The sequence below is a fragment of the Takifugu rubripes genome, chromosome 13 (genome assembly GCF_901000725.2).
Source record: "Takifugu rubripes chromosome 13, fTakRub1.2, whole genome shotgun sequence".
NCBI lineage: Eukaryota > Metazoa > Chordata > Actinopteri > Tetraodontiformes > Tetraodontidae > Takifugu > Takifugu rubripes.
The window spans coordinates 6,312,017-6,336,460 of NC_042297.1; the positions used below are offsets into that span (position 1 = coordinate 6,312,017).

The following is a 24,444-nucleotide window of genomic DNA, read 5'->3' on the forward strand; positions in this document are numbered from 1 at the left end:
GTGCAGTTACAAAACTGGAAATAATCAAGGTACGGAACAACAAATAACCAAAAGCAATATAAAATGACTCGTGATAAGAGTTCAGCCAATGTTTTTCCACACAAAATTCTTGTTTTGATCAGGGAACCCCCCCCCCCCCCCCCCCCCCCCCCAAGAAAAATAAATAAAATAAATTATATATATATATATATATATATAAATTACGATGTAATCAATATCTGTTATTTGTTTTGGTACTTAATATTGACGTCGCAGAAAATAGTATGCTAATGATCTGATTGGTTCTCGTAATCGTCGTTTTTTTTCGTCATAAACATGCGACTAGCGCCGCGAGAGTCGCGATATGTGTAGTCGGGATGCAGCGGTCTCAAAGTCACGCAGGATATCAAACAGACAGTTTCACAAAAACCCTTTAAATCACGGATGTTTCCCGAGCGAGATTTACAGGAAATCATTCAAGGTAAGGTATCTAAAGATTTGACACCTGAAATATTACCGCATTCTATTTATTACGACAGTTAGCCCCCGGCTAGCTAGTCAGATAACTTTAATATTCATTGTAAAGTATTGCATTTGGTTAGTTCGCACTCCACTTTTAACACCAGAGAGAGAAAAAAAATATATACTGGATCTAAATGCATGGAAAACCATAAACTGTTTATAGATTGTAAAATGGAAAATTCTAGTTCTGTACCTATACCTAAACAGATTAAAATTCATAAACACAAATTCTACTCCTTTTGTCGGTACGATTTTATTTCAAGTGTTAACATTTTTGTGTTTTGTCTTTTTTGACACCATTCATTCATACATACATACATACATACATACATACATACATACATACATACATACATACATACATACATATTTGGCACCATTATCCTGTTCTTTTACCTTTTGTTTTGTAGTGATCCTCATATCCACATAGCTCCTTTGCATTGTACATACAGATACAGACTTCCATCATGTCAAACAAAATGTGCAGGTTGGTGGAGCTAATGCAGTCTGCTTTCAGCCATGGCATCAAAAGTAGATCCTGGTTGTGCAAGCCAATGTTGCTTCCCAAAGCTTCGTCCTGCCTCGCTGATGTTGGGGTCCCCGTGCTTCATAGAAGGGCCTACAGCTTGGACCCCCTTTCTTTTGGGCCTGGTCGGCCCATACTTGGTTCATTCTCTCAACAGCACTGGACATCACCCTCCTCAGCACTCGCACACAGAAACCTGTCTGCTGTGGCTATACAGGTAGGTAGATTTCTCTGGTTGTTTTTAGTGTTTATGCTGAAGAAAATAAAATTAGCTAAATAGCTTCGGGTTTTGTATTACAATACAAATTTACAGTCTATAGATTTTTCTCAAAATATGACCTAGCATTTAAAAGAAGCTTGCACATTAATTTGATCTATTTTATAATTACATCTATTTTATTTACCAACTCTGTTCAGGGCCAGCGTTGTCTGTGCCGGTATGACTTCCTGGACCTTGGAGAGTTTGAGGATAATGTACGTCGTGCTCAGTCCTGTAAGAAGATGAGACATTTTATTGTGAATCCAGATTTGGCCAAACTAATTACACAGCATCTCCTGCCTGAAAATGCCGCCACAATTATCTTTGAATGTAACCCAGGTATGCGTTCGGTCAGTTTTTCAGAAAAAGTGTTGTGTGATGTGATAGATTTGCAATTATATAGAATTCTGCTTTGCATGTTTTCCCCATTAAACAAAAACTGAGCAGCTGTGTTTGCTTTAGGTCCTGGGGTGTTGACGAGGACTCTGCTAAATTCTGGAGTTCAGAAAGTCGTGGCTTTGGAAGGAGACAAGGTCTTCCTGTCTGAGTTACAGGTGACTGAAGACAGTACCTTCACTCAGAAAAAACACTTCTTCCTGACAAATGAGTAAAATAACACTTCACCTGTAGTCATTTACAGTATTATGATGTTTTAAAAGTAGGTTTGTACTACCGGTAATTATTGGTAGTCTTTTCTGTCCTAAATGGCAATCTTTTTTTTAATGTAGGCATTGGAAGTTCAACTTGATGGTCAGCTGGAAGTGGTTAACTGTGACTTCTTTAAATTGGACCCCATTGGCAGTGGAAACCTTAAACCACCTGCCATGTTCACTGACAAGCTGTTCACTGATCTTGGGATATCAGAAGCAAGCTGGACTGATGGTGAACAACCATGTCTACACACTGCTGATCCATACTAAGAATGCGTCATTGTCTCCCAAATTTTAAACACAAATAAAAGTACAATTAGGGCACATTAGTAGAGCACTCTTAGTTTGTGACTGTGTTGTTATATAATTTTGTGTGTGCTTGTTTGTAGACATCCCAGTAAAGGTAGTGGGGGTGCTTCCCATGAGCAACGAGCGTGGAATGCTGTTGAAGATGGTTTATGCTTTATTTGAAAGACTGTCCATCTACAGATATGGAAGAATCGAGCTCAACCTCTTCATGAGTGAGAAAGAATACCTGGTAAAAGAAAAAAACAGCGGTTGATGTAGAGAAACATTATTTGAATTAGTCAATATTTCTTATTACTTCCATCAGAAACTATCATCACAGCCAGGTGACATGATGAATTACAGAGCCTCCAGTGTCCTCTGGCAGATGGCCTGTGACATTGAACTGCTGCACAAGGTACAGAATTAATGCACAGGATTACATATATACAGTACATGTCTAAATTACTGTATTTTTGTGACAATAAGTCGCACCGTATTAAAAGGCGCAGTCTCAGTTACGGGTGCCATTTCTGTATTTTACACATACGTAAGGTGCACTGGATTATAGTTCGCGGGCATGGTAAAACATACCGGTATGCTATCTTAAAACATGCATGCTAGTGTGTCTTTAGCAATGTACTCAGGTTATGTTTTGATCAATCCTCATCCACAAATCCATCAGTCCTCATCTTCTGTATCCAAAATAAACAAAATTTAATCTGAAATGGTTTTTGTGAAAGCCGGCAAGCCGAAAAGCATTTCCAGATTTTGGAACTCGGTGCACACATAAGGCGCCCCATCCATTTTGGAGTAAACGTTAGACTTTTAAGTGCGCCTCATAGTCGCGAAAATATGGTAGTAGTAATTAATAGTGCAGATATATTTTCTGCTGATGAATAGGTCAGGTCTAATCTGCGTTTGTGCTGCAGGAGAGCTGGGATTCCTTTGTGATGTCTTCAAGACCGAGAATACGCAGTACTAAGAGCAAGGTAAGACAGATAAAATGATATAAAAGTTGTTTATAAAAGTCATATTTTAAAATATATCTCCCCCACCATCACCACACACCCATACAGTTTCCCAATGATAGTTTGTGTCTGGTGCGATTGCGGCCACATGCCAATCTGTTTTCGGCGGGCCTCACTTCTTCCAATGCTTCCACTCTCTTGATGATGGTCAAACAGTGTCTGGCAAAGAGGAAGGTCAAGCTAATTGACAGACTCAAGTAAGCATTGATAATCACATGCAGCTCAAAGCTGGACATTTTGTGTCAATCCACATAATTGTAACACTTCCCATAAATCATGCAATCATCCCATGCGTTCATGTGTTTTTCTTTTGCAGCCTGTGGTCACCAGATAGTGGAAGTAAGCTGTTAGCAGAGATGGGCATGCAGGAGGACATACTGACAGGTCATGTTCATCCCGAGGAATACCTGCAACTTTTCCAGATGATGGACAAGAGTCAAGAGTTCACACAGAGCTGGCTTTATGAGGAGATTTTGGAGAACACACAGAGAGAGGGCTGGGTTTAAGTGCGAATGCATAATTGTTACCTGGATTTAACAGTTGCATGAGTTGAACTATAACACCATTCACTCGTCTCTTTGATGTGTACACCTGTGCACAATGTGCAATTTTCAGAAACCAACAGAATCTGTGCATTGGTAGATCCTTGTGTGTGGTTTCACATCTTGTATATTTTTTACATTTTGTGTGCTAGCATCCAATGTCTGAAGGATTAAAATAATTACACTGTTTTGAATAATCTGAGGGATGTGGGACTTGGAAATATAAAATTTTCAGACTTGTACAACAAAATGAATAATTAATATTCATGAATTGTTTATTGTATGCATGCTACGTCTGTTACATTACAATATCTAAGGCAATACAATATTCTACATTTCCTATAATAGAAATAGCTTTGCATTAAATATTGTGTGCGCTGGAGTAAGCCATTAGTGAGCATATTGAGTGTTATTGACGCTATCTTTTGTATTTATATTATTTTAAAATCTCCATTTTCACTGTACACTGAGGTTACTTTATTTATTTATTTATTTTTTGTTATAAATCGACGCACTTACCGTGTCTAACCAGAAGGGTACGGCTGTATGTCGACCGCGGCGGTAGTTCTGTCATCCCGCTGTCAGACGGCTTCACCAACGGTCAACATTGTCAACAGGAAAAGCGTCGTGTCTGAGCTGATGCCAGGTCGTGCTGCCCATTAAACCCTTTAGATCGTAAGTACGCCACTGTCGCCTCAAGGGTAAAGGTGTCATAGGTCGAACGATTGCCATTAATGTCAATGTTATTTACAATGAAAGTGTTGTTTTCCCTCTTGGTGTTTTTACAAGCTGTGTCTCCTGGACTAGCTATCGTTAGCTTGTGCATCATAACTTGCCTTTGTAGCTGCGTCGTTAACATTACTGTGTGACTAGATTCAAAAGAGAAGAAAAACAGTCAAATTATCACAGAAAACTACCTTGGATTAATCTGTGACTAGCTTCATTAATCGGTAGCTAACCATTCAACGTTAGCCTTTCTTTTTGTAAAATTTGGTTCATGTCCTGAAAAGGTAGCACGCCTTACAACTTGACAAAAATAGGAGTTCCTGTTATTTTCTGTCCGGGGCGTAGTAAAAGCTCTATAAAAATCTTTTTTTAAATTTTTTAGATCAAAACAACCTTTACATTAACTAGAGAATATATAGCCGACCAGCTAACATACGTAACTAAACTAGTCATTAAACCATGTTTACACGGGATCACCTACAGTATAACCTTTAGCTCTTATATAGTCAGCATATGTAATCTGTTATACAAGGTAGTTTTCTGTGTCAACTAAACTGTTTTTGAAGACGTTTCACATTGAAAATATAGCCCTTGTGGACCATTAGCATGGTCAACTGAGAGTCGTTGGTGAGGTCCTGTGAGGGGAGACGCACCAACTGAAACTAGATGAACGACCCTACCAACAACCCTGCCAAGGACTCTCAGGTGACCACCCAGATCATTAGCATGCTAATGGTCCACAAGGGCTATATTTTCAAGCTCTGCCCCCAGCGAGTTTAGAACTGAAAAGTCTTCTGGATAAAAGGTGGAACGTCTTCAAAAGAGAACAAAAATAGTCCAGTTGACACAGAAAACTACCTTGGATAACTATGACCTGGATGATTGAGAATCTACACGGATATTTTATCTGTTCTACACAGCTATGCCTTATTTAATGACAAATCTGTCTTTGTTGGATGTCACCATATGAATTATGTCCCTGTGGAGCTTCATGCAGACATAAAGAAAAAGAGGATGGACAAAAAAAATCACAATGATCCAAAAAACTGATATTGGGTCCAGTAATAGCTGTGTAACCTAACTGGGACATGTCACATAAACATCCCAGGTGTTGGTGTCTCCCTCTTAGGAGATAGGTAAGGGTTGTCAAGTAGAAATACCTAAAGCTTATGCAACCTATAGGTAAGATCCGTATCTCCCTTAGCAAGGAGTTCATGAGGTATTTCTAATTATGTGTTTCAATGCTCTGGTGTTTATTGTTCATTCACCTTTCTTTTACTTTTCAAAGGTTGTCTGTATTGTGGTAGTACAATACAAACATATTTATGAACTGATCAGCATTCAAGAAAAGCTGGTTTAATCATAACAGGTGGAGGCTCTGTCATTGATAACACAAAAGGCTTTAGTTTTTAATCTTGGCTTGGGTTTTTTGTATGTAGTTTACATCTTTCCTGATGGTATTCTAGTTCTAGCTAAGTCAAATACATGATCAGAGAATCTGACTTTCCCTGCTATACATTATGGAAATTGTGATGGACTGTTGACTTTCTCAGCATATGTGTCTGCTTCTCGTCCAACCAGCATGCAGATCCACATATTGTAGCCAAATTAAATCCCTAACTGCATTTTATGTGTCTTATAATACAGAGACTTTAAATTAAATACAAGCTGATTTTTTTTATTTTTGACTGCAACCCTGAATTGCAGAGCTGAGCCACATTTACAGGATTTATGAACATTTTCCCTGTGAACAGTGTGTATATGTGCAGAATAGCTCCAAAAAGCAGTTCTGAGTGTTTGTGCTCTATGTCTACTGTGAGCATTAGTACAGTAAAGATGAATAGCAGGCTGTTGCACAATGTAGATGTGTGCTGTACACTGATTTAGATAGATGACTTTATTGCCGTGGTGACTAGTGTACAGTAACCAGTGTGTCTACTTGCACCACAGTGTGTTTTCGAAGCAGTGTTTTTAAAAAAAAAAATAAAAAAAATCCTAGTTTAATTAATGGGGCCATTAAAGCTTTTGCACCCCGTGTATCATTTTGCCTGGTTTTACCGTGTGTGTGTGTTGCAGCTGTTCAGTATTTTGGGTCATGAATTTCCAAGCCACAAGTTGTTCACCACAGCTAACATGTTAATAACTGTGTGGCTGTCTGCCTCTATCATTGCCCGACTAAGTTATTTTCACTGAAATACACACAATTTTACATCAGCTATTCAGATAAGCTAGTAGATGTTCACCACAGTGTGTGATTTACAGATAGATTGTGGTAAATGCTTTTGAAAGATAAACATTTGCCAAGTTTAAAGTTGGTAAAAGTGTTTCGAACTTTTTCTTCTGTACATTTTGTCTGGTGTCTCATCAGTTTTTTTTTTTGTTTTTTTTTAACACCTTTGAGCATTGGGCGTCTCGTTGGTTTGACAGCTTGGGAATGATGTTAAACTTGTTTTGGGTTACTTTCCCTCTTAGCACTCCTTGTTTGTACTGTTGCTGCTGTAGCTTTCTCTGTGTTTGTCACTCAGTCACCTGCCCTTCTCTCTGTTTCCCTCAGTCTTTGCAGATCTAAAGAAAAATTGTTTTATTATTATTTTTTTTTAAATTGATAGGACAGGACTTCAGGCTGGAAGGTGATACTTTGTGAGAAAGGTGCCTGATGGATAATGGTGGTAAGAAAATGTTGTGTGTGGAATTCATTTAAGTTCAGTAAAATGGAAAAACATTACATAGAGGAGTAGTACATTAAATTACTTCACTGCATTCCATTTCCAGGTCATTCTGAGAGGGAAGGTGAAGTAATGACTCAAGTCTGGGGAGGCAGGGATGAACGCTATGATAATGCGCCCACCATCAAGCCTCTCACTGCCCAAACTGGAAATATCAACGTGACAAGCGCACTTAGCCAAAATCTACATCTTCAAAAAGGAGACACCGGAGAACAAGAGGTCTTCCATAAAGCCCTCTTTGGCAACACTGGCAGGGGCAGGGATGAGGAGGAAGAGAAAGAGGGAAATGCAGAAGAGCATATAGATGGTGAGGAAGAAGACCTGGATGAGGTGATGAAGGAAGAAGATGAGAAGGAGATTGATGCGTCAGAGGGATCAAGCTCTCTAAATTGTTGTCAGTCTCCAGACCCAATCATGACAGATTGTGCCTATTCCGAAATGGGTACGGAACACACACAGCTCAACATTGCTGCACTGCCATTTTTCTGTGCAATTTTATCTGCCACATGTAAACACCCTCTGATTTCAGAAATCTGCATATCTGGGATCTGTTGGTTCAGGAGGTAATCAGTGTGCTAATATGCTCCTAATCTTTGTAGATCTATAGGCTGGCTGGTATGATAATCTGATCAAATGACTGACATTCAAGTCTGACATGTAACAGGATAAATCGTATATGAAGATAAAAAACATAGAGGGAGAATTTAAAGAGATGTATAACCTGAAGTTGGAGAAAGCAGAATGTGGTTGTTTCAGTTGTGATTCCTTCCATCCCCTCATGGCTTTGTCCAGAGTAATAGTTTCAATATGGTGTTTAGCCATCTGTGTGGTTGAGAGTTATTTCAGAGCGATCATGCTTCAGCGTGTTATCCTCAACCTAGTAATTATCTCATCTTTCTTACTTTACCTTTCCAGCTAATCTTTTGGAAACTCAATATCCATTCAGCCCCGGGACCAGTCCAGAACTGTCCTCTCCTGTTATAGCGATGGCCACTCCAGAAACCTCGTATCCCATCAGTCAAGCCTGTGTGTGTGAGAGTGCTGTCAGAGTAAAGCCTCTTACCTTCAACAATGTGTCAGTATCCTCCAGAATGGGTTCTGTTCCCGTGGAACACAGCCTTCCCCCATGGCTTGAAGACCCTGCAACACTGACCTCAGACTGGGGCTCTCCCAGCCCACGTGATCCCACATATATCACAGAACACTTGACCCCAGTCACACAGTCCATCAGAGAGTTTTTTACTTCAGCCCCAGTAACGTTTACCATAACAGCTAACACCGCCGACCTCAGTGCTACTGCAGGATACACCCTTGCAACTGCAGCCGCTGGACCCTCACTGTCCCTCGGCCTGGATTCTACCAGTGCCCGGACACAGTGTGCTTCCTCCAGAGGAACTCTGTCATCAAACTGGGAACCAATATTGTCCTCTTCAGGGCCTGCTAGTATAATAGGGCCAATGTGTGACACCAGACATGTTCCAGGCCAGGACCTGTTGAAGTCCTTAGAGGATTTAGCACAGAGAGGAGATGACGCTTACCTTCCACAGTACATTCACAAGGTAACCACTTTAATGTCTTTACCTGCATTGCATAACTGACATGGCACCTTATATTACGAGGCCTGGGTATCTTCTCACTCTATTAACATGACTGCACATGTGTGTTGTGGGTGTGTGATTATATCTGTCAGTTTGCAGCACAAACTGACACACCTAGGTATAGAGATGTATATTCATAGCTCTACATAGGTATGTATGTAGATATTCATAAATATAGTACAACAGCACATAAGGTTAATAATAAACAGGTTCAGATCATAGCAACACTAAAACCAAACAGTAACATTCACCCAAATCTGTATTTAAACCATACAGTCATCTATCATAAAAGTGATATTGCAGCAAAAGCTCCTATTGACCATTGAATGTTTTCAAGTAACTGAGCCTTGTGACATCAACCACCTTTCCACAATAGCCAGGCACTTGTTGTTCGTATGATAAATTCAACATAGTCGAAGAATTTCCTTATCGAAAGTTGTGCATGTAACTTCAGTGTTGCAAATTATTTTTCTTTTGGACCATTGGAGGATCCTGAGAAACCCAGCTGCTCCTCCTCGCGAAACCTGGCGAAATGATTCAAATTTCTGGTGGCACATACAGTATTTCAGCCCATAGGTCCAAGTACCATTGTGGATCTTGCTTTCATGACCGCTTGCTGGATCTCCACCCACTTAGTGTAGTGTCGAACTCATGAAGGTTCTGGGTGAAGAGGTACATGTCCTGGTGACCCAAACGGGAGATCTCTGTTGTTGTCTTGATTCTTTTTTGAAGTTCTCCAGCTCTCGTGGTGCAGTCCAGTTTCCAGGATTTCTTCTCAAACAGTTTGCATGCATACTTGCAGGTGTCTTTATTTTATTACTGTTTTGCCACAAAGTCTGTTTTGCTCTCATCAGGTTGTCTAGCCTGGATCTTAACTGTCCCAGAGAACGTTTAGACCGTCCTTCTCCAGCTGGCCAGCTTTCCTCCTTGCTTTGGGCAACATGTGGCTGTCCTTTACCTGCTTTAGAATTTCCATCTCCATTTTCCCTGAATGTGTTCTTTTTTGGGGCATCTCTGGACTTTCTGTTTGCCTTCATATATAATGCTATCAAAGGGGCTGTGTCTGGAGGTTGTGTTGCCTACAAGTGCATCCAGAAGTATGTCTCCCTTTTGCTGGCTTCCGGCCACTTAATTTTGGGTAATTGAGTTGGCTGCCCTTTTAGTGTTTCATCTGTTAACAGTTTGCTGCTTGCTTACTGTACATACCGCCCTTCACGGGAGAGGTGCTCCTGCTGCTGGTGGAGCACTTCCTGCTGGGTAGGCTGGTGAAGGATCTCTTCTCCCTTTGCAACTGTGACCTCCATAGCTCTGTGGTGCTCAATCAGGCTCTGAGCCCTCCTTGTCTAACCCATTGCTGCAGTGCAAGTTAGCAGGTGGTTTTGCGCTCTACACTTGATGACCTTTCCTTGGTGGACTTGCAGGCAGCAAAGGGTCCTCACTTTAGACCAGCCACAACCACATTCTCTGATGATCTTTGTAACCAGAGTCATTCCAGTTGATTCTGTGTTGTCCATTCTGAATTGCCCATCTTCCATCCCACCTATTGGAGGGCTGCCAAGTTGTTAATTCCATGTATTGTACTTGTGGTTAGATTAGATAGATCCCTGAGGTGGGAGCTTCACTTCACCTATCTGTGGTAAGGACCATCAGACTGTCCTCCCCTGGTGAAGTCTTTCTCACCATCAATCTACCATGACCTCCCCCAGTAGTTCCTGGATGCCAAGTGCCCTGTTGCAGTGCTCACTGGTAATCCAGGGTGTAGCACTTTGAAGCAAGACCACAATAAATATCTTTTTCTCTATGTTGGCGTAGCTGGTGGTGTAATCACTATAAAAAAAAAGTTTGTTTTTCTGTTGAGCTGCACAGTCCACTGTCACATGACACTACGTCATACTACATCCCAGCTTTGGCAATGTCATGCAGGTTTTCCACCATATAAATGCACAGCTCTCTTTCTGTCTGTCTGCCTGCCACTCTGTCTCATGTAACATATGTACGTTGATGCTCCCGTAAATAATCTATATTTGTTTCTCCACAGATTGCTGAGGCCTTTGTTCTTAAGAAAAACTGTATCCTTCTCATTCCGTGTGGTGGATTGAAGCTGCTTATTTAATGGCAGGTGTGTCTTGCTGTTTGATGGTTGTTCTATACACACGCCCGCACTTCAATGCATGATGCTTTTGTTGTTTGGCAAACAATTTCTGACAAATTTCATTTTGTAAACTGACTTTTGGAAATAAGGCTTAAAGGTTGTTTCTGCACCACACATCACCATTGTCATCTTCCATACTTTGTTTTCAGTTATTTTTTGGTCTCTTAAATCTGAGTCTGCAATGATCAGGGACAAAACAAAGCAGCTTGATGAGTAGGAAAAGCATAAAGACATAAAAAAAAGTATTTTTTTTTACATATGTGTAGAATCTGATGAAAGGTGGGATGAATGAAGATAAAGTGTAGACAAAGCTTAGATCTGTCACACATGCATAACAGTTTGTTGAGTGGGAGCGGAAAAGCTCCGAGCCATGTCAGAGGATTGTTTCTTATTAGATCTATTATTAGATTAGATAAACATTAGACACTGCAGCCTGGACAGTCTTACAACTTTACATTTATGAAAAGGAAACTGAGAATTGTGTGCCAGATGTAGGATGTGTTGCTTTTGTATTTTTGTTTCTTAACATGTGATATTCAGATCACTGGGCGCTTTGGTGCATCCAACTGGAGAGACTCTATCACCAGAGGCTACTGGACAACTTGAATGTACTTCAAGAACAATGGGGTAACACACACACACACACACACACACACACACACACACCAATATTACTGTGATAGTAGTAGTGTAATGTGTGCTTTATATTTTCTCTTCATTTGTTATTTAATCGTTTTTCTAATGATAATTTTTCATTTAAACGAAATACTTTCCGGGCTTCGTCAGTAATCCCACAATTTCCAATTTCCACAAAAAGGATTTGCAACATAGTAAGATTTTTGGAGTATTCCAGATGCTCTGCTGTATTATAGATATGCTCCAGGTCTATTTTTCAGCAACTGCGCTTCCACAACGTGTCAATTCACGTTGAACTGCTTACACCACACAAGAAAAACACATCACCTCTATTATTCTTTGGTCATTTAAAAAAAAAAAAAAAAAAAACATTACATTGCATTGTGTTACACAAGTTGTAAAAGCTAGGTTCCATGGAAAGATTGGCGAGGAGAAGTTGATAATTTAAGTGGAAATATTTAATATGAGACCAGATATCCTTTCCAAAAGGATGAAAACTGAAAGAAGACAACATGCTGTAAAACCAGAGTTTTTAGTCTGAATGCCAGTTCAACCACAAAGTTAATTGTCACCCTTCTACTTTCTAATGTCTTTGAATTGCATGACCTCGAAGGAGGAGTAGTAGTGGGTCACTTCAGTGGGTAGGGGTGTGCACTGTCGGTTGCTCCAGATCCCTGATGCTGCGCAGATGCTTTATGTGGAAATTGGGAGTGAGGATCTGCCTGTGTCTTTGTGTTTCTTCTAGAGAGTCAGCGTAAACCTACTTCTTCTGAGCTGGAAACGCGACATCTGGACAGTCTGAAGCACATCTGCCAGACACACAGTCGGTCAGTCTGTGCAATTTTGTCTCATTGTAAAGATAGAAAAACAATAATATTATCATAATTATTACACTTTCAGTTATTTTTGTAAAAATTGTAAAATGAACATATGAAAGTCTGCTGTTTTTGTGGCATATAAAGGGTTACAATGATAAAAATTGGACTGAAATTATTGCAGACCTGACTGTGGCGATCTCTGCCTTGATAGAGATTTTCAGCATGGTCCTTTGCTGTTGCCTCACTTAATTGAGCCATCCTATAGTTGGGGGCTCACTTCACTTAAATATGCACACCCATGGCACTTGCTGAAGTTGTAACGTCAAGGAAATTTGTTTTTTTTTATATTAGAGCGTCAGTTAAACAGTTTTTTCTCTGCGTCTTCTAATAAGTTTAGAAATTTACCATCCTCTCACTGTCTATTTTTCTTTTCTATTCCTAGACCGAGAGTTAAAGATGCTGTGGTAAGCTGTTTTCCTTTTTGTTGTGCGCATGTCTGACATTTAATAAGTGCTCTTCTCATACATTCACAAAAAGGATTTTTTAAATATATTTATTATTATGAAATAACTATGCAGCTATTGTGAACAATATGAGTAACGGCATGTATAGTTCTGTTTGTGTTCAGTGTGTCTCTTGGGATATATTGAGGTCTGCAACAGAAGGAGGTGGTGAACTGTCTCCATGTGTGTCAGGTAAGTGTGTAGCTGACTGAGATCTGAAGTGGGCCAGAGAGGTTTATTGAACAACTAGCTAGAGAAGCTAACAGATCTTTTACTGGGAAAGAGATGTTGAAAAAATTGGATATACTAAGACAGTGAAGCACAGTGAAGATAGTCTGAAGCAGTAAGGCTGAAATTGGTATATTATCAGCAATGGCGTCTCAAGTTGAATTAAGAGTGTTCAATATGATAAATGTTAGCTCCTCACTTAGTGTTTCTATTTTTAAATAAAGGTGGTCATGTTGATGGAAGAATGGAAACCAGAGATAAGGAATCCTGTCATTTTGAGAGTAACCACCCTATTTTACCTTCATGTAAAATCACTGATATCGAATCCCCTGGCATTGTCGAGAAAAGAGAAGACCCAGAAAGAGAATTAGTGGGCAGAGAGGGAATCCACAGATCCCAGCTGACTGACAGAGGGGGAGGAAAAGCCATAGAAGTGGAGAGATGCACCATTTCAGCCGTAAGAAATGAACTTCACACCTCCACAAGTGTAGCATTGGAGCAGCCCGGACCTGCAGAGCAGCAGGGAGGAGATCTTTGTCTCGCACAGGAAAGACTGGCAAAGCGGGAAGCACAGGAGAGTTGTGAGAAAAAAACAGTCAATGCTTTGAAGATGAATGTGAAGGCAGAAGCTGAAGAAGAGAAGGTTAGACAAAGAGTATTGCAACTGAAGGCTGTGGTCAGTGGGACAGATGTGGCACAACAGCAACTTTACCAGGAAGCCCTAGCTGAGAAGAGCCAGGTACATCAGAATCTCTTGTTTTTATGTTTTCAGTGTATTTTGGCCATTTATTGTATCTATAAAACAATAATAAAAGAATGTATGAATGTGTACAGTTTTGAAAGATTATGTAAATATTTGAGTTGTTATCCATGTATGTCTTAGCTTTGGCATGGAATTTGCTGTATAAACAAGTTTTTTAGGAGTTTATCAAGCTTATTACTACTCAATTTCTTTAATATTAAACATGATTTAGCTAAAAATGTTGCAGTTCAGCAATAGACCAATTACTCTTTGAGAGGTAGACCTTGCCAAACTCACATAGAGTAGGTTTTAATTTCTTCAGTCAAAGAGCTCAAAGGAGGAAAGCAACAAATTTTCCACTTCCCATAATATAATATTGATCCATGAGCTATAACATTCTTTCTGTAGTTGCAGGAGAGCTCTCAAGGCTTTGTTTACCAAATGGTGAGTCTTCCTTCAGATGATCATATAAAGCAAAAAGCGCATGGGGAGGTAGAAGACGTGGAAGATGCTGACAGGGAAGCTTCATCATTGGATGACTTGGCTAAACTCATCACTGTAGAGGAGGTGTGTACATCTTCCTTTACAGGGCTTCCCTGTGTTTAGTTGCCTCCTAAACCTTTCATGTTTGACATAACTGCTTCCTGTTGAGTTTCTTGTCCTAATAATATATGGTACTAGTTTTACTACCTGTATTCTTATTCATCACCATAACCCCCTCTTGTGATTTAGTAATCTAATGTCCTGTTTTTTTGTACACAGAAAAGAAAACAGAAACTTAGAAAAGGTTTTGTTGTTCCTTTTTTTTAAAAAGGTTTGCGCTGAAAGTGAGCAGAAAAGATCACAACTTGCACAACTTTAATTCAGATAAGATAGAAATCAGCTTAGATGGAAACCTGAGCCGTAGCTCTCCTAATTAAAATATAATTCTGGCTTCCTGTAATATGAGACAAACTAAAGACAAGACAAACTAAAACTCATGTAATTTTCCACCCTTATTTAACAGATTAGAAAGGCCCTAATGTCATTTTAACATTTCTTTCATATTTTTTCATATCATCAATTAAACTGCTTTCAGTTGAAAATGTACAATATACTCAATAGCCTTAATTAGTTCACTATTTGTTCACTTTAAATCATACCACATCATAAATTCACTGAATATGACCTCATGTGAGGATTATTTAGCATGATTGATAACTGTATAATGTTGTTGGAAATTACTAACATTCCATTCATTAAAATTTCTCCTTGACTTACTGCAATAGCACCACATGGCCAAAGTTCCATCACATCACATAGTCTTGTAATTAGGGCCCGAGCACCGACAAGGTGGGGTGCGAGGACCACAATTGTTTTTAAACGATTACTATTATTCTTATTAGTAGTAGTAGTAGTAGTAGTAGTAGTAGTATTTCATTTATTTTATTATTTTTCTTAACAAAAATTGTCAGGGCCAAAATATGCGCGCAACACTCATTGCATTTGGCACAATTGTCAGAGCTGGCCAAAATTGACTTTTGATAGAGAAATGTGCGTGCAGAATTGGTGCTACAATCCCACCTAATTTTTATTGTATTTATTGTAAACACAAATAATTTCCATGTTTAAAAATACTCTTTTCTTAGATATTTCCTCCGTGTGGCCTGGTCTCCATATTGAAAAGGCAAAATGAAACTGTGGACTGTGCTCCTATGAACTTCCGATCTAGCAAAGCTTCCTCAAAGAGATGTGTCCGGTTTAAATTACCTGATGACAGCTACGAGCATGGTTGGTTATATTTATTGTTCAGAGACTGCAGTTAGCGAGTTTTCTTGCTAAACCAATATACGATCACATTTCTTAAAGTCTATTAAATTACCTACCTTAAAGGAAACTAGTGAACTAAATACACACCAACCACCCGCATCCTTTCTTCTGTGTTTCTCTGTAGATGTTGGCGGGGGAGACTCCTGCTTGGTGCTCTTCTTGCTTTGCCTAGTGACTGTCATGATCAGTTTGGGTGGCACTGCCCTTTATTGTGCTCTGGGTGATATTCACTCCTCCATTTGTCAAGACTTCACCAGAAATGCAGACTTCTACATGGACCAGATACAGCGTGGGATATATTACCTCCAGAACTGGTTTGGCCCTGGCTCATAGCAGCAACAGTTTGCTCCTCAGTTGCTGTACCTTCTGACAGCCTCTGCAAAATCAGTAACGGTCTCGCGCAACTGCAGCAAGTGTCTTTTTTACTGCCAAAGTTGCTTCAGGTTTAAGATTGTATCAGCACATTAGAGCATGTAGAACATTTTTAAACCTTTTCTTTAGTGAAATGTGTAATGCATTTTAGAACAAAGTTTTCACTTTGTCAATGGAGCCAAGCCTTTTTTCCCCCCACAATGTTATTTTGACAAGTTAGTGTTTTTTAATTTATTCACTTACTTTCTTATTTTAAGGCAGGAGCGGGCAAACTTTTTGGCTCAGGGGCCACATTGACTTTAAAAATTTGACACTTGGGCCGGGCCAGCACCAGGTGGATACATATCAAACATAAACATAAAAAAGACATTACAGTGGTATTACTTACATTAACTTTTAGTGGGAACAATGTTGTTGGTCACCCTTTTTTGCCATTGCATCAAAGTCCGGTGTCCGTTTTGTTGTGGCAATTCTCAGAACAGATCTGAGTTGTTCATCACTCAGCTGGGATCTGCGGGGTGCTTTGTTGGTATTCCTCACACTAAAAGTTTGCTCTTCTGGCACCGTTTCAGCATATTTTGTGAAGGGTCATGACACCAGCTGAAGTGACTTCTCAATTTTTCCAAAATCAGTGAACCAACGGCAGAATTTTCCATGCAGGTCATCCTGTGATTTCCTGTATTTAAATGTAACCAGTGTGGGGAAATGAGCGAATGACTTGTTTGACATTTGTTTTGAGAATAGGGAGAGCTTGCTTTTGAAGGCTCTGACGTTTGTGTACATTTCATGCACAAACTGGTCTTTCCTTTGTAGCATCACATTCAGCTCATTCATGTATAACAGTATGCCCACAGCAAAAGCTAAATCACAAAGCCAATCCTGTGTCTCTCCTCAGGAAAAATATCAGTTCTCTCAAGTAGCTCCAAAAATTAGCTCCTGTTTGAGCTCCCACATTCGTTGACACACTTTCCCCAAACTTAACCAGCGGACATTGGAGTTGTAAAGCAAGTCCTGGTGATCAGTGTCACTTTCTTCAAGAAAATTAATAAAATGACGATGCTGAAGCCCCCTCGTTAGAATAAAGTATACAAGTTTTACAACTGACTTCACTACGTGGTCAAGCCGCAATACAGATTTACACAGTGCTTCCTGGTGGATTATGCAGTGTAAAAAAATTACCTGCCCAGGGTTGGCCTCTTTCACCTAGATTCTTTTAAACAATTCGACATTTTTTTTCCACTCAGATTTGGCGATCAATCTGTGGTAATGGTGGTGGGCGTACTCCAAGGTAGCGTGTGCCTTTCCATGGCCGCCGACATGCTGTCATACAAATCCTCTCCTCTCGTTTTCACCTTCAGGGATTCCATGGTGAAAAAGTTCAGTGAAAAAGTATTTAGCTGTCCATTCTTTACTAAACACTTTGCACTCACTGTCGACTTTTCTTTTCTTTGGCCCACTCATTGATTCAGACGGGTTCAGAACAGTACCAGAATGATAACAAAGTAGCTCGGCAAAATCAAGTCAATCGATCACTGTATGTAATGCACTACTTGGTGGAATGACCAGGTATTACAGGAAAAGGTTGTTTTGAGCAATTCTGTACCAATCTTTGGCAGACCAGATGAAAAAGGCAAACGGGCCGGATGTGGGCCGTAGTATGCCCACTCCTGCTTTAAGGGCTTGGCTTGATGTCCTTATGTTTATATATACTACAATGTACAGTGGGACCTCTGCTCACGAGATTAATTGGTTCCGGAAGTTGTTTCGTAACCTGAAAATTATGTAAGTAGAGACGCGTTTTCCATGTAAATGCCCTAATCTGTTCCAAGCTCCCAAAGATGCGGACATAATTTTTTTTATAAATCATAAAAATGCATCAAAACATGTAACAAATACATGTTACAATTAGATTACCGCACAATAAATGTAGGAATTCAGTGCAAGGCTTCTCCAGGAACAAAATGAACTTTATTACAGGCTAATTTTACATTAGCCGTCATTACTAGCAACGAACGTTAACACTTGTGGTAACACCACCATCTAATGGACAAACATACGAACACCCACAATAAATCCCGAAGAAGATGCTGGGATACACACAAACTTGTACATATTGACGTCCCTCCTAGCCAATGGGATTACAGGAAGATGCTAGGCGATAGCCAACGGCAGAGCAGCTACAAGCATGTTTGCGTTTGCTAAACTCCACGAGCTGCGACTAGCAGCAGTAGTGTATTTTTGCCTTTCGTATCCTGAAATTTCTTTCGTAACGAGGAAATATTTTCCCGTTGAGACGTTTCGTAACCTGAAAATTTCGCATTTAGAGACGTTCGTAAGTAGAGGTCCCACTGTATAGTGTTAAATTGTTTTCCTTGATTTTGCTGTGGCGGGAGATGACATAAGGTCTGAATTGCAGCTACTTTTTTTAACCTCTGTGTCTTAACAATTCTATATACCGTAATCTCCGGACTATAAGCCGCTACTTTTTTCCTACACTTTAAACACTGCGGCTTATTCTACGGTGCGGCTTATTTATTCCTACCCTCACCTATGGTCATGAGCTTTGGGTAATGACCGAAAGAACAAGATCACGGGTACAAGCGGCTGAAATGAGCTTCCTCCGTAGGGTGGCTGGGCTCTCCCTTAGAGATAGGGTGAGAAGCTCTGCCATCCGGGAGGAGCTCGGAGTAGAGTCGCTGCTCCTCCGCGTTGAGAGGAGCCAGATGGGGTGGCTTGGGCATCTAGTCAGGATGCCCCCTGGACGCCTCCCTGGTGAGGTGTTCAGGGCATGTCCCTCCGGTAGGAGACCCCCGGGGAGACCCAGGACACGTTGGAGAGACTATGTCTCTCGGCTGGCCTGGGAACGCCTGGGGATCCCTCCGGATGAGCTAGAGGAGGTAGCTGGGGAGAGGGAAGTCTGGGCTTCTCTCCTTAGGCTGCTGCCCCCGCGACCCGACCCGGATAAGCGGTAGAGAATGGATGGATGGATGGATGGATGGCTTATTTATGTTTTTTTTCGTGGTGCACTATCACAACTATTGTGAATCACTCATTTTTACTAACCCTCATCAACGTGGAAAATACTAGAAGAAAAGCATATGATGCGGCTTTTAAGTTAAAAGCGATCACTCTGGCAGTTGAAGAAGGAAATTGAGCTGCCACGCGCAATCTTGGCATACATTACGGTAATCAATGGCGAGAAGTTGGAGACGCCCGCCTGAAGAACTGATCCAAGACGACAAAAGCATTTAGACGTAAACATCGCAGGTGGCCCGAGCTTGAAAAGGTTCTGGAAGACTGGGTGAACACACAGAGAACAGGCGGCCGTGGTGTTTCCGCTGTACAAATCGTTTGCTAAACTCCGCGAGTTTAGCAAACTCGCATTGAACTCGCAAACTCGCAAAGAGGTGGGCCATTGGGGAGTTTTAGATTGTTCATTGTTTGAGTAAAAAATCAAACAACGTAATTTGTGTGTAGCTGATACAAACATATATTTCAAGGTAGCTGCATTACAGACACCGTTAGAAAAAAAGCATTTACCGGTACAATATATTTATGTTGCTAAGAAGAATAAATTAAAAGAAAAGTTAAAAAATCCTGACGTGATGAAAATTGGATTTAAGGTCTCTGTATAAACATACAAGTGAAAAGAGTGGCTGTTGTTTCTTACCTGGCTGTTTGTCACTAGTCAGTGACTCGTCTCTTATGGTAATAAAAACTTATACCGGTACTGAATGTATTCGATCTAATTTTTCATATTACTACGTGGGATACCTGCGGCTTAAAATCCGGTGCAGCTTGTATAAGTACAAAATTGATTTTCTTTCTAAAATTAGATTATGCGGCTTTTAATCAGGTGCGCTCTGTAGTCCGGAAATTACGGTAAAGCTTTAGTTTTTTCCCTCGTTCATCACAATACCTACATTTTTGTTTGAGATATGAATTTTCTCTATATCTTTATGTATGAGTTATAGCCAGTCTTATTTTTATTTGCACGTGTTGTTTGGCTGGTTCAGATTATGATTTGAAAATAATCTACAATTCAATGATGATAAATATTTATACATATAGTGATGGAAAAAGAAATCTGTTTTTCTTTTCTTAGTTATTGTTTTTAAGATACATCCTGTTTATTTTTTCCAAAAAAATGCGACCCAGAGTACCAGAAGGTTGTTCTTTTCAAAAAGCATAAGATCAAAAAGGAGTCAGAATTACAGCAGGCAATGAGTCAACAAAATGAAATAAACAAAGATGCACAGAGCAAAAACCTAGTGAAAAATCAAAACCAAAAGGTCAGTCGACTGGAACATAAGTAGCCGCTGCACCGTCTCTGGTCTCCAAGGTACCTGAACACTCACCAGGCCAACTGTACCTCTCTGTACTAACAGCCAGTTTTTTATAGTCACAAAGGAATGCACTGTAACACAAATTCACAACCAGATCCAGCCTATCCTGTACATATGTGGTGTGTTTGGAACAATTTCTGCCTGTTCCAGCCTCTTCCATGAACATGAGGCAACGGAGGCCTAGCAGACATATTAACTTTACGAAATGCACATTTGTTGTTCAAAACTCAGCATGAGCTGTCAGGCGATGAGTGAATAAGACGTAACATTTATAACATTTATTGCCTAAACTAAGCAAAGACACACCAGTACATACTTACATGGATCATTTGTAATATACACAGGGCCTTAACTGTTAGCAATCTCAGAGTTTTAACTTTAGCATTGACTTTTTTAACCCTTCACCACTAACCCCAGTGCTCCTTGGGAGCCTTGTTGTTAAAGTGGCTGCAAATCATATCCAATCTCTATGTGGAACACCTGTGTAGGCAAGCCATGCAGCTTGGTCTCAGCTGCTAATTCTATGTTTATGCTGTGCTTGTGTCGAGGCCTCATCAACTGCAGACTCCAATGGAACTTTAAATTCCACAATGTATAGAAGCTTCAGAAAAGTTGTGCACAAAATCAAGTTGGCTTGAGATTAGTTGTAGAAGCTTGGAAAGATGAGCTAGGGAAGCTTTTCATTCTTCCAGTCTTGGCCTAGGTCTAGGTGGGTTGTTTCCACTCTTAAAGGTGGTTTTGCCAGAGGCTGACCTACTCTCACAAAGGTACTTGTGTTTGGGAGTCAAGGTATAGGAGGATGGGGGAATTTATCCAGAATGGTTGTCAGTCGTCATGAGACCTGGTTGTACCTCCAGCTGTGGCGGCCCTAAGACAGACTAATTTACAACACAAGAGGATGTGTCTAAATCATGCTGGAGCCTGGAACTCATGGGATCTTCTCCAACCCACTGGTTTAGATTCTTTAGTGTGGGAAGAATGACATAAGTGGTTCCGATGATAACACTGATGTGGCTTCCTTCCATCTCCCTCCTAGTGAGTTACGATGTGGTATATTGTCACAGGTGGTCCATTTTTCTCTGTTTGGGCTGTGAGACTGCCTTTGCACATCTCCCTGTCTACGTTTGCTGCTGGACCTAATCAGTCACTTGCCACCTTATCTGGATGGGTGTTGCTTTTTGCCACGCTGGTTGATTTGTCCTGCATTAAAAGCCGCCTCTTCCCTGCTGAACCTTTCCTACTATCTTTTGATGTCGGTCAGCAGCTTGCTGCACAGCCTCTTGACAGGGTCTACTTCCTCCCAGTTGCCAGTTTGGGAGGAGCTACATATGTTACTTTGTCCTCGGCCTACATCAGGGTCATAAAGATAGTTTAGAGGCCGTACCTAGTTGGGGAGAACCCTGAACTGACTTCATAGGCAGGTTTTGTCTGTGGTGGCAAGGCCTTTAATAGTCTCCTTCCTCAGTTGATCACTGTAGTCTGTCTTTGAGGTTTGTATTATACCTTTGGCTACTAGCTCATGACCGGTTCCTTCATTGATGTAAAATGAGTTTTTCTCTGACAATAGATATGCTGATATCCCAGAAATTCTGGACTATAAGCTGCTACTTTTTTTCTACACTTTAAATACTGAAGCTTATTCTACGGTGCGGCTTATTTATGTTTTTTTTGTGGTGCCAAAAACATTTTGCCTGGCAACAGTAGACCAATAAAATTGGTGAGAGGTCCAGACAGAGGTCCAATCAAATTGTATGATAGTCAAGCGCACTATCAGAACTACTGTGAATCAGTCATTTTTACTAATCCTCATCAACATGGAAAATACTAGAAAAAAAGCATATAATGCGACTTTTAAGTTAAAAGTGATCACTCTGGTGGTTGAAGAAGGAAATCAAGCTGCCGCACGCATAAAGAACTGATCCAAAGCAAAAAGATGACAAAAGCTTTTAGACGTGAACATAGCAGGTGGCCCAAGCATGAAAACTTTCTGGAAGACTCGATCAACACACAGAGAGTAGGCGGCCGCGGTGTTTCCGCTGTACAAATCAGACAGAAGGCAAAAGCAATCACCACCGCGATGAAAATAGAAGATTTTAGAGGTGGGCCATCGTGGTGTTTTAGATTGTTCATTGTTTCAGTAAAAAAGCATAAGCAACGCAATACTGTATGTGTGTAGCTGATACGAACGCATATTTCAAGGTAGCTGCATTACAGACACTGTTAGGAAAAAAGCATTTACCGGTACAATATATTTGTTTATGTTGCTAAGTGGATTAAATTAAAAGTTAAAAATTCTTACATGGAAAATGGATTTAAGGTCTCTGTATAAACATACAAGTGAAAAGAGTGGATGATGTTTATTACCTGTTTGTCACTCGTTGTCAGTGACTTGTTTCTTACGGTAATAAAAACATATACCGGTAATGTTTTTGAGCGAATTTTTCATTATACTACGTGGGATACCTGTGGCTTAAAATCCGGTGCGGCTTGTATAAGTACAAAATTGATTTTCTTTCTAAAATTAGATTATGCGGCTTTTAATCAGGTGCACTCTGTAGTCCAGAATTTACAGTATTTGAAAACACACAAGAACCACAACTGTCCCACAATCCTTAAGATGTGAAAATATGTTCCAAAAGTCACACATTCACAACGTCACCATTCATCTAATCTACCATAGGAGTGGACTTCAATTCTACTTACAATTCTACTTACAGTTGCATCCTTTTGATATTTACTGTCTTCTAAAAGGAGTAACTTATTAACAATAACAAATATTACTGAATAGCTAAATAAAGAAACTGCCAACGACTGCTCTGCCATTTTTTGCGGATTTTTTTTTCAAAACAAAAGTGAATGCAACATGATCATATGAAAAAAAAATGCTGCAATCACATTTTGACTCTTGACATTTGCCCATGGTGAAAACGTCACTTTGGGTCACGATACACTTTTTCTCAAAACAAAAGTGAATGCAACATGATCATTTGAAAAATAATGCTGCAATCACATGTAGACTTTTTTGACGTATGCTCATGGAGAAAACGTCACTTTGGGTCAGGATACACATTTTTTTCAAAGCAAAGGTGAATGCAACATGATCATATGAAAACTTATGCTGCAATCACATTTTGACTGTTTCTGACGTTTACTTGTGGAGAAAACGTCACTTTGGGACAGGATACACATTTTTCTCAAATTAAAGGTGAATGCAACCTGATCATATGAAAACTAAGACTCAAATCTCATTTTGACTTTTTTGACGTTTGCTCATGGAGAAAACGTCACTTTGGGCCAGGATACACATCTTTTAAAGGAAAAGTGAATGTAACATGATCATATGAAAAAAAAAAATGCTGCAATCACATTTTGACTGTTTTTGACATTTACTCGTGGAGAAACCGTCACTTTGGGTCAGGAGATACTTTTTCTCAAAACAAAGGTGAATGTAACATGATCTAATAAAAACTAATGCTGCAATCACATGTAGACTTTTTTGACGTCTGCTCATGGAGAAAACGTCACTTTGGGTCAGGATACAGATTTTTCTCAAAGTAAAGGTGAATGCAACATGATCATATAAAAACTTATGCTGCAATCACATTTTGACTCTTTTGACACTTGCCCGTGGAGAAAACGTCACTTTGGGTCAGGATACACTTTTTCTCAAAACAAACGTGAATGTATCCAATTCTGAACTGAAGAAGCCTTCTGGATGAAAGGCGAAACGTCTTCAAGAGAAGAAACCCAGTCCAGTTGACATAGAAAACTACCTTGGATACAATGACCTGGATGATTGAGAATCTACACAAACGTGAATATAACATGATCTAATGAAAATTAATGCTGCAATCACATTTTGACTGTTTTTGACGTTTACTCGTGGAGAAACCGTCACTTTGGGTCAGGATGCACATTTTCTCAAAACAAAGGTGAATGTAACATGATCTAATAAAAACTAATGCTGCAATCACATGTAGACTTTTTTGACGTC

At 40.0% G+C, this 24,444-nt stretch overlaps 2 protein-coding genes across 4 annotated transcripts; both read left to right on the forward strand.

The window, feature by feature from the left end:
• Positions 1-302: 302 nt before the first annotated feature.
• Positions 303-4,141, forward strand: tfb2m (transcription factor B2, mitochondrial). Its single transcript, XM_003969502.3, has 10 exons — positions 303-460; positions 912-1,244; positions 1,445-1,625; positions 1,749-1,840; positions 2,015-2,168; positions 2,326-2,474; positions 2,550-2,639; positions 3,154-3,213; positions 3,301-3,449; positions 3,569-4,141. The coding sequence occupies exons 2-10, from the start codon at positions 969-971 to the stop codon at positions 3,756-3,758; spliced, it is 1,341 nt and encodes a 446-aa protein (XP_003969551.2). The 5' UTR covers positions 303-460; positions 912-968; the 3' UTR covers positions 3,759-4,141.
• A 172-nt stretch (positions 4,142-4,313) lies between these two features.
• cnsta (consortin, connexin sorting protein a) lies at positions 4,314-16,456 on the forward strand. Of its 3 annotated transcripts, XM_011609630.2 has the most exons (13): positions 4,314-4,469; positions 7,130-7,189; positions 7,293-7,688; positions 8,162-8,805; positions 10,883-10,913; positions 11,537-11,623; positions 12,378-12,459; positions 12,893-12,914; positions 13,079-13,145; positions 13,406-13,920; positions 14,332-14,490; positions 15,552-15,693; positions 15,857-16,456. In XM_011609630.2, exons 2-13 carry the CDS (start codon positions 7,177-7,179, stop codon positions 16,063-16,065), a joined length of 2,367 nt encoding a protein of 788 aa, XP_011607932.1. In that variant the 5' UTR covers positions 4,314-4,469; positions 7,130-7,176; the 3' UTR covers positions 16,066-16,456. The 3 variants fall into 3 exon arrangements, with proteins under 3 accessions (XP_011607932.1, XP_011607933.1, XP_011607934.1); XM_011609632.2 differs by lacking the exons at positions 4,314-4,469; positions 7,130-7,189 and adding an exon at positions 7,776-7,809 and having other exon boundaries at positions 7,547-7,688; XM_011609631.2 differs by lacking the exons at positions 4,314-4,469; positions 7,130-7,189 and having other exon boundaries at positions 7,546-7,809.
• Positions 16,457-24,444: the final 7,988 nt, after the last annotated feature.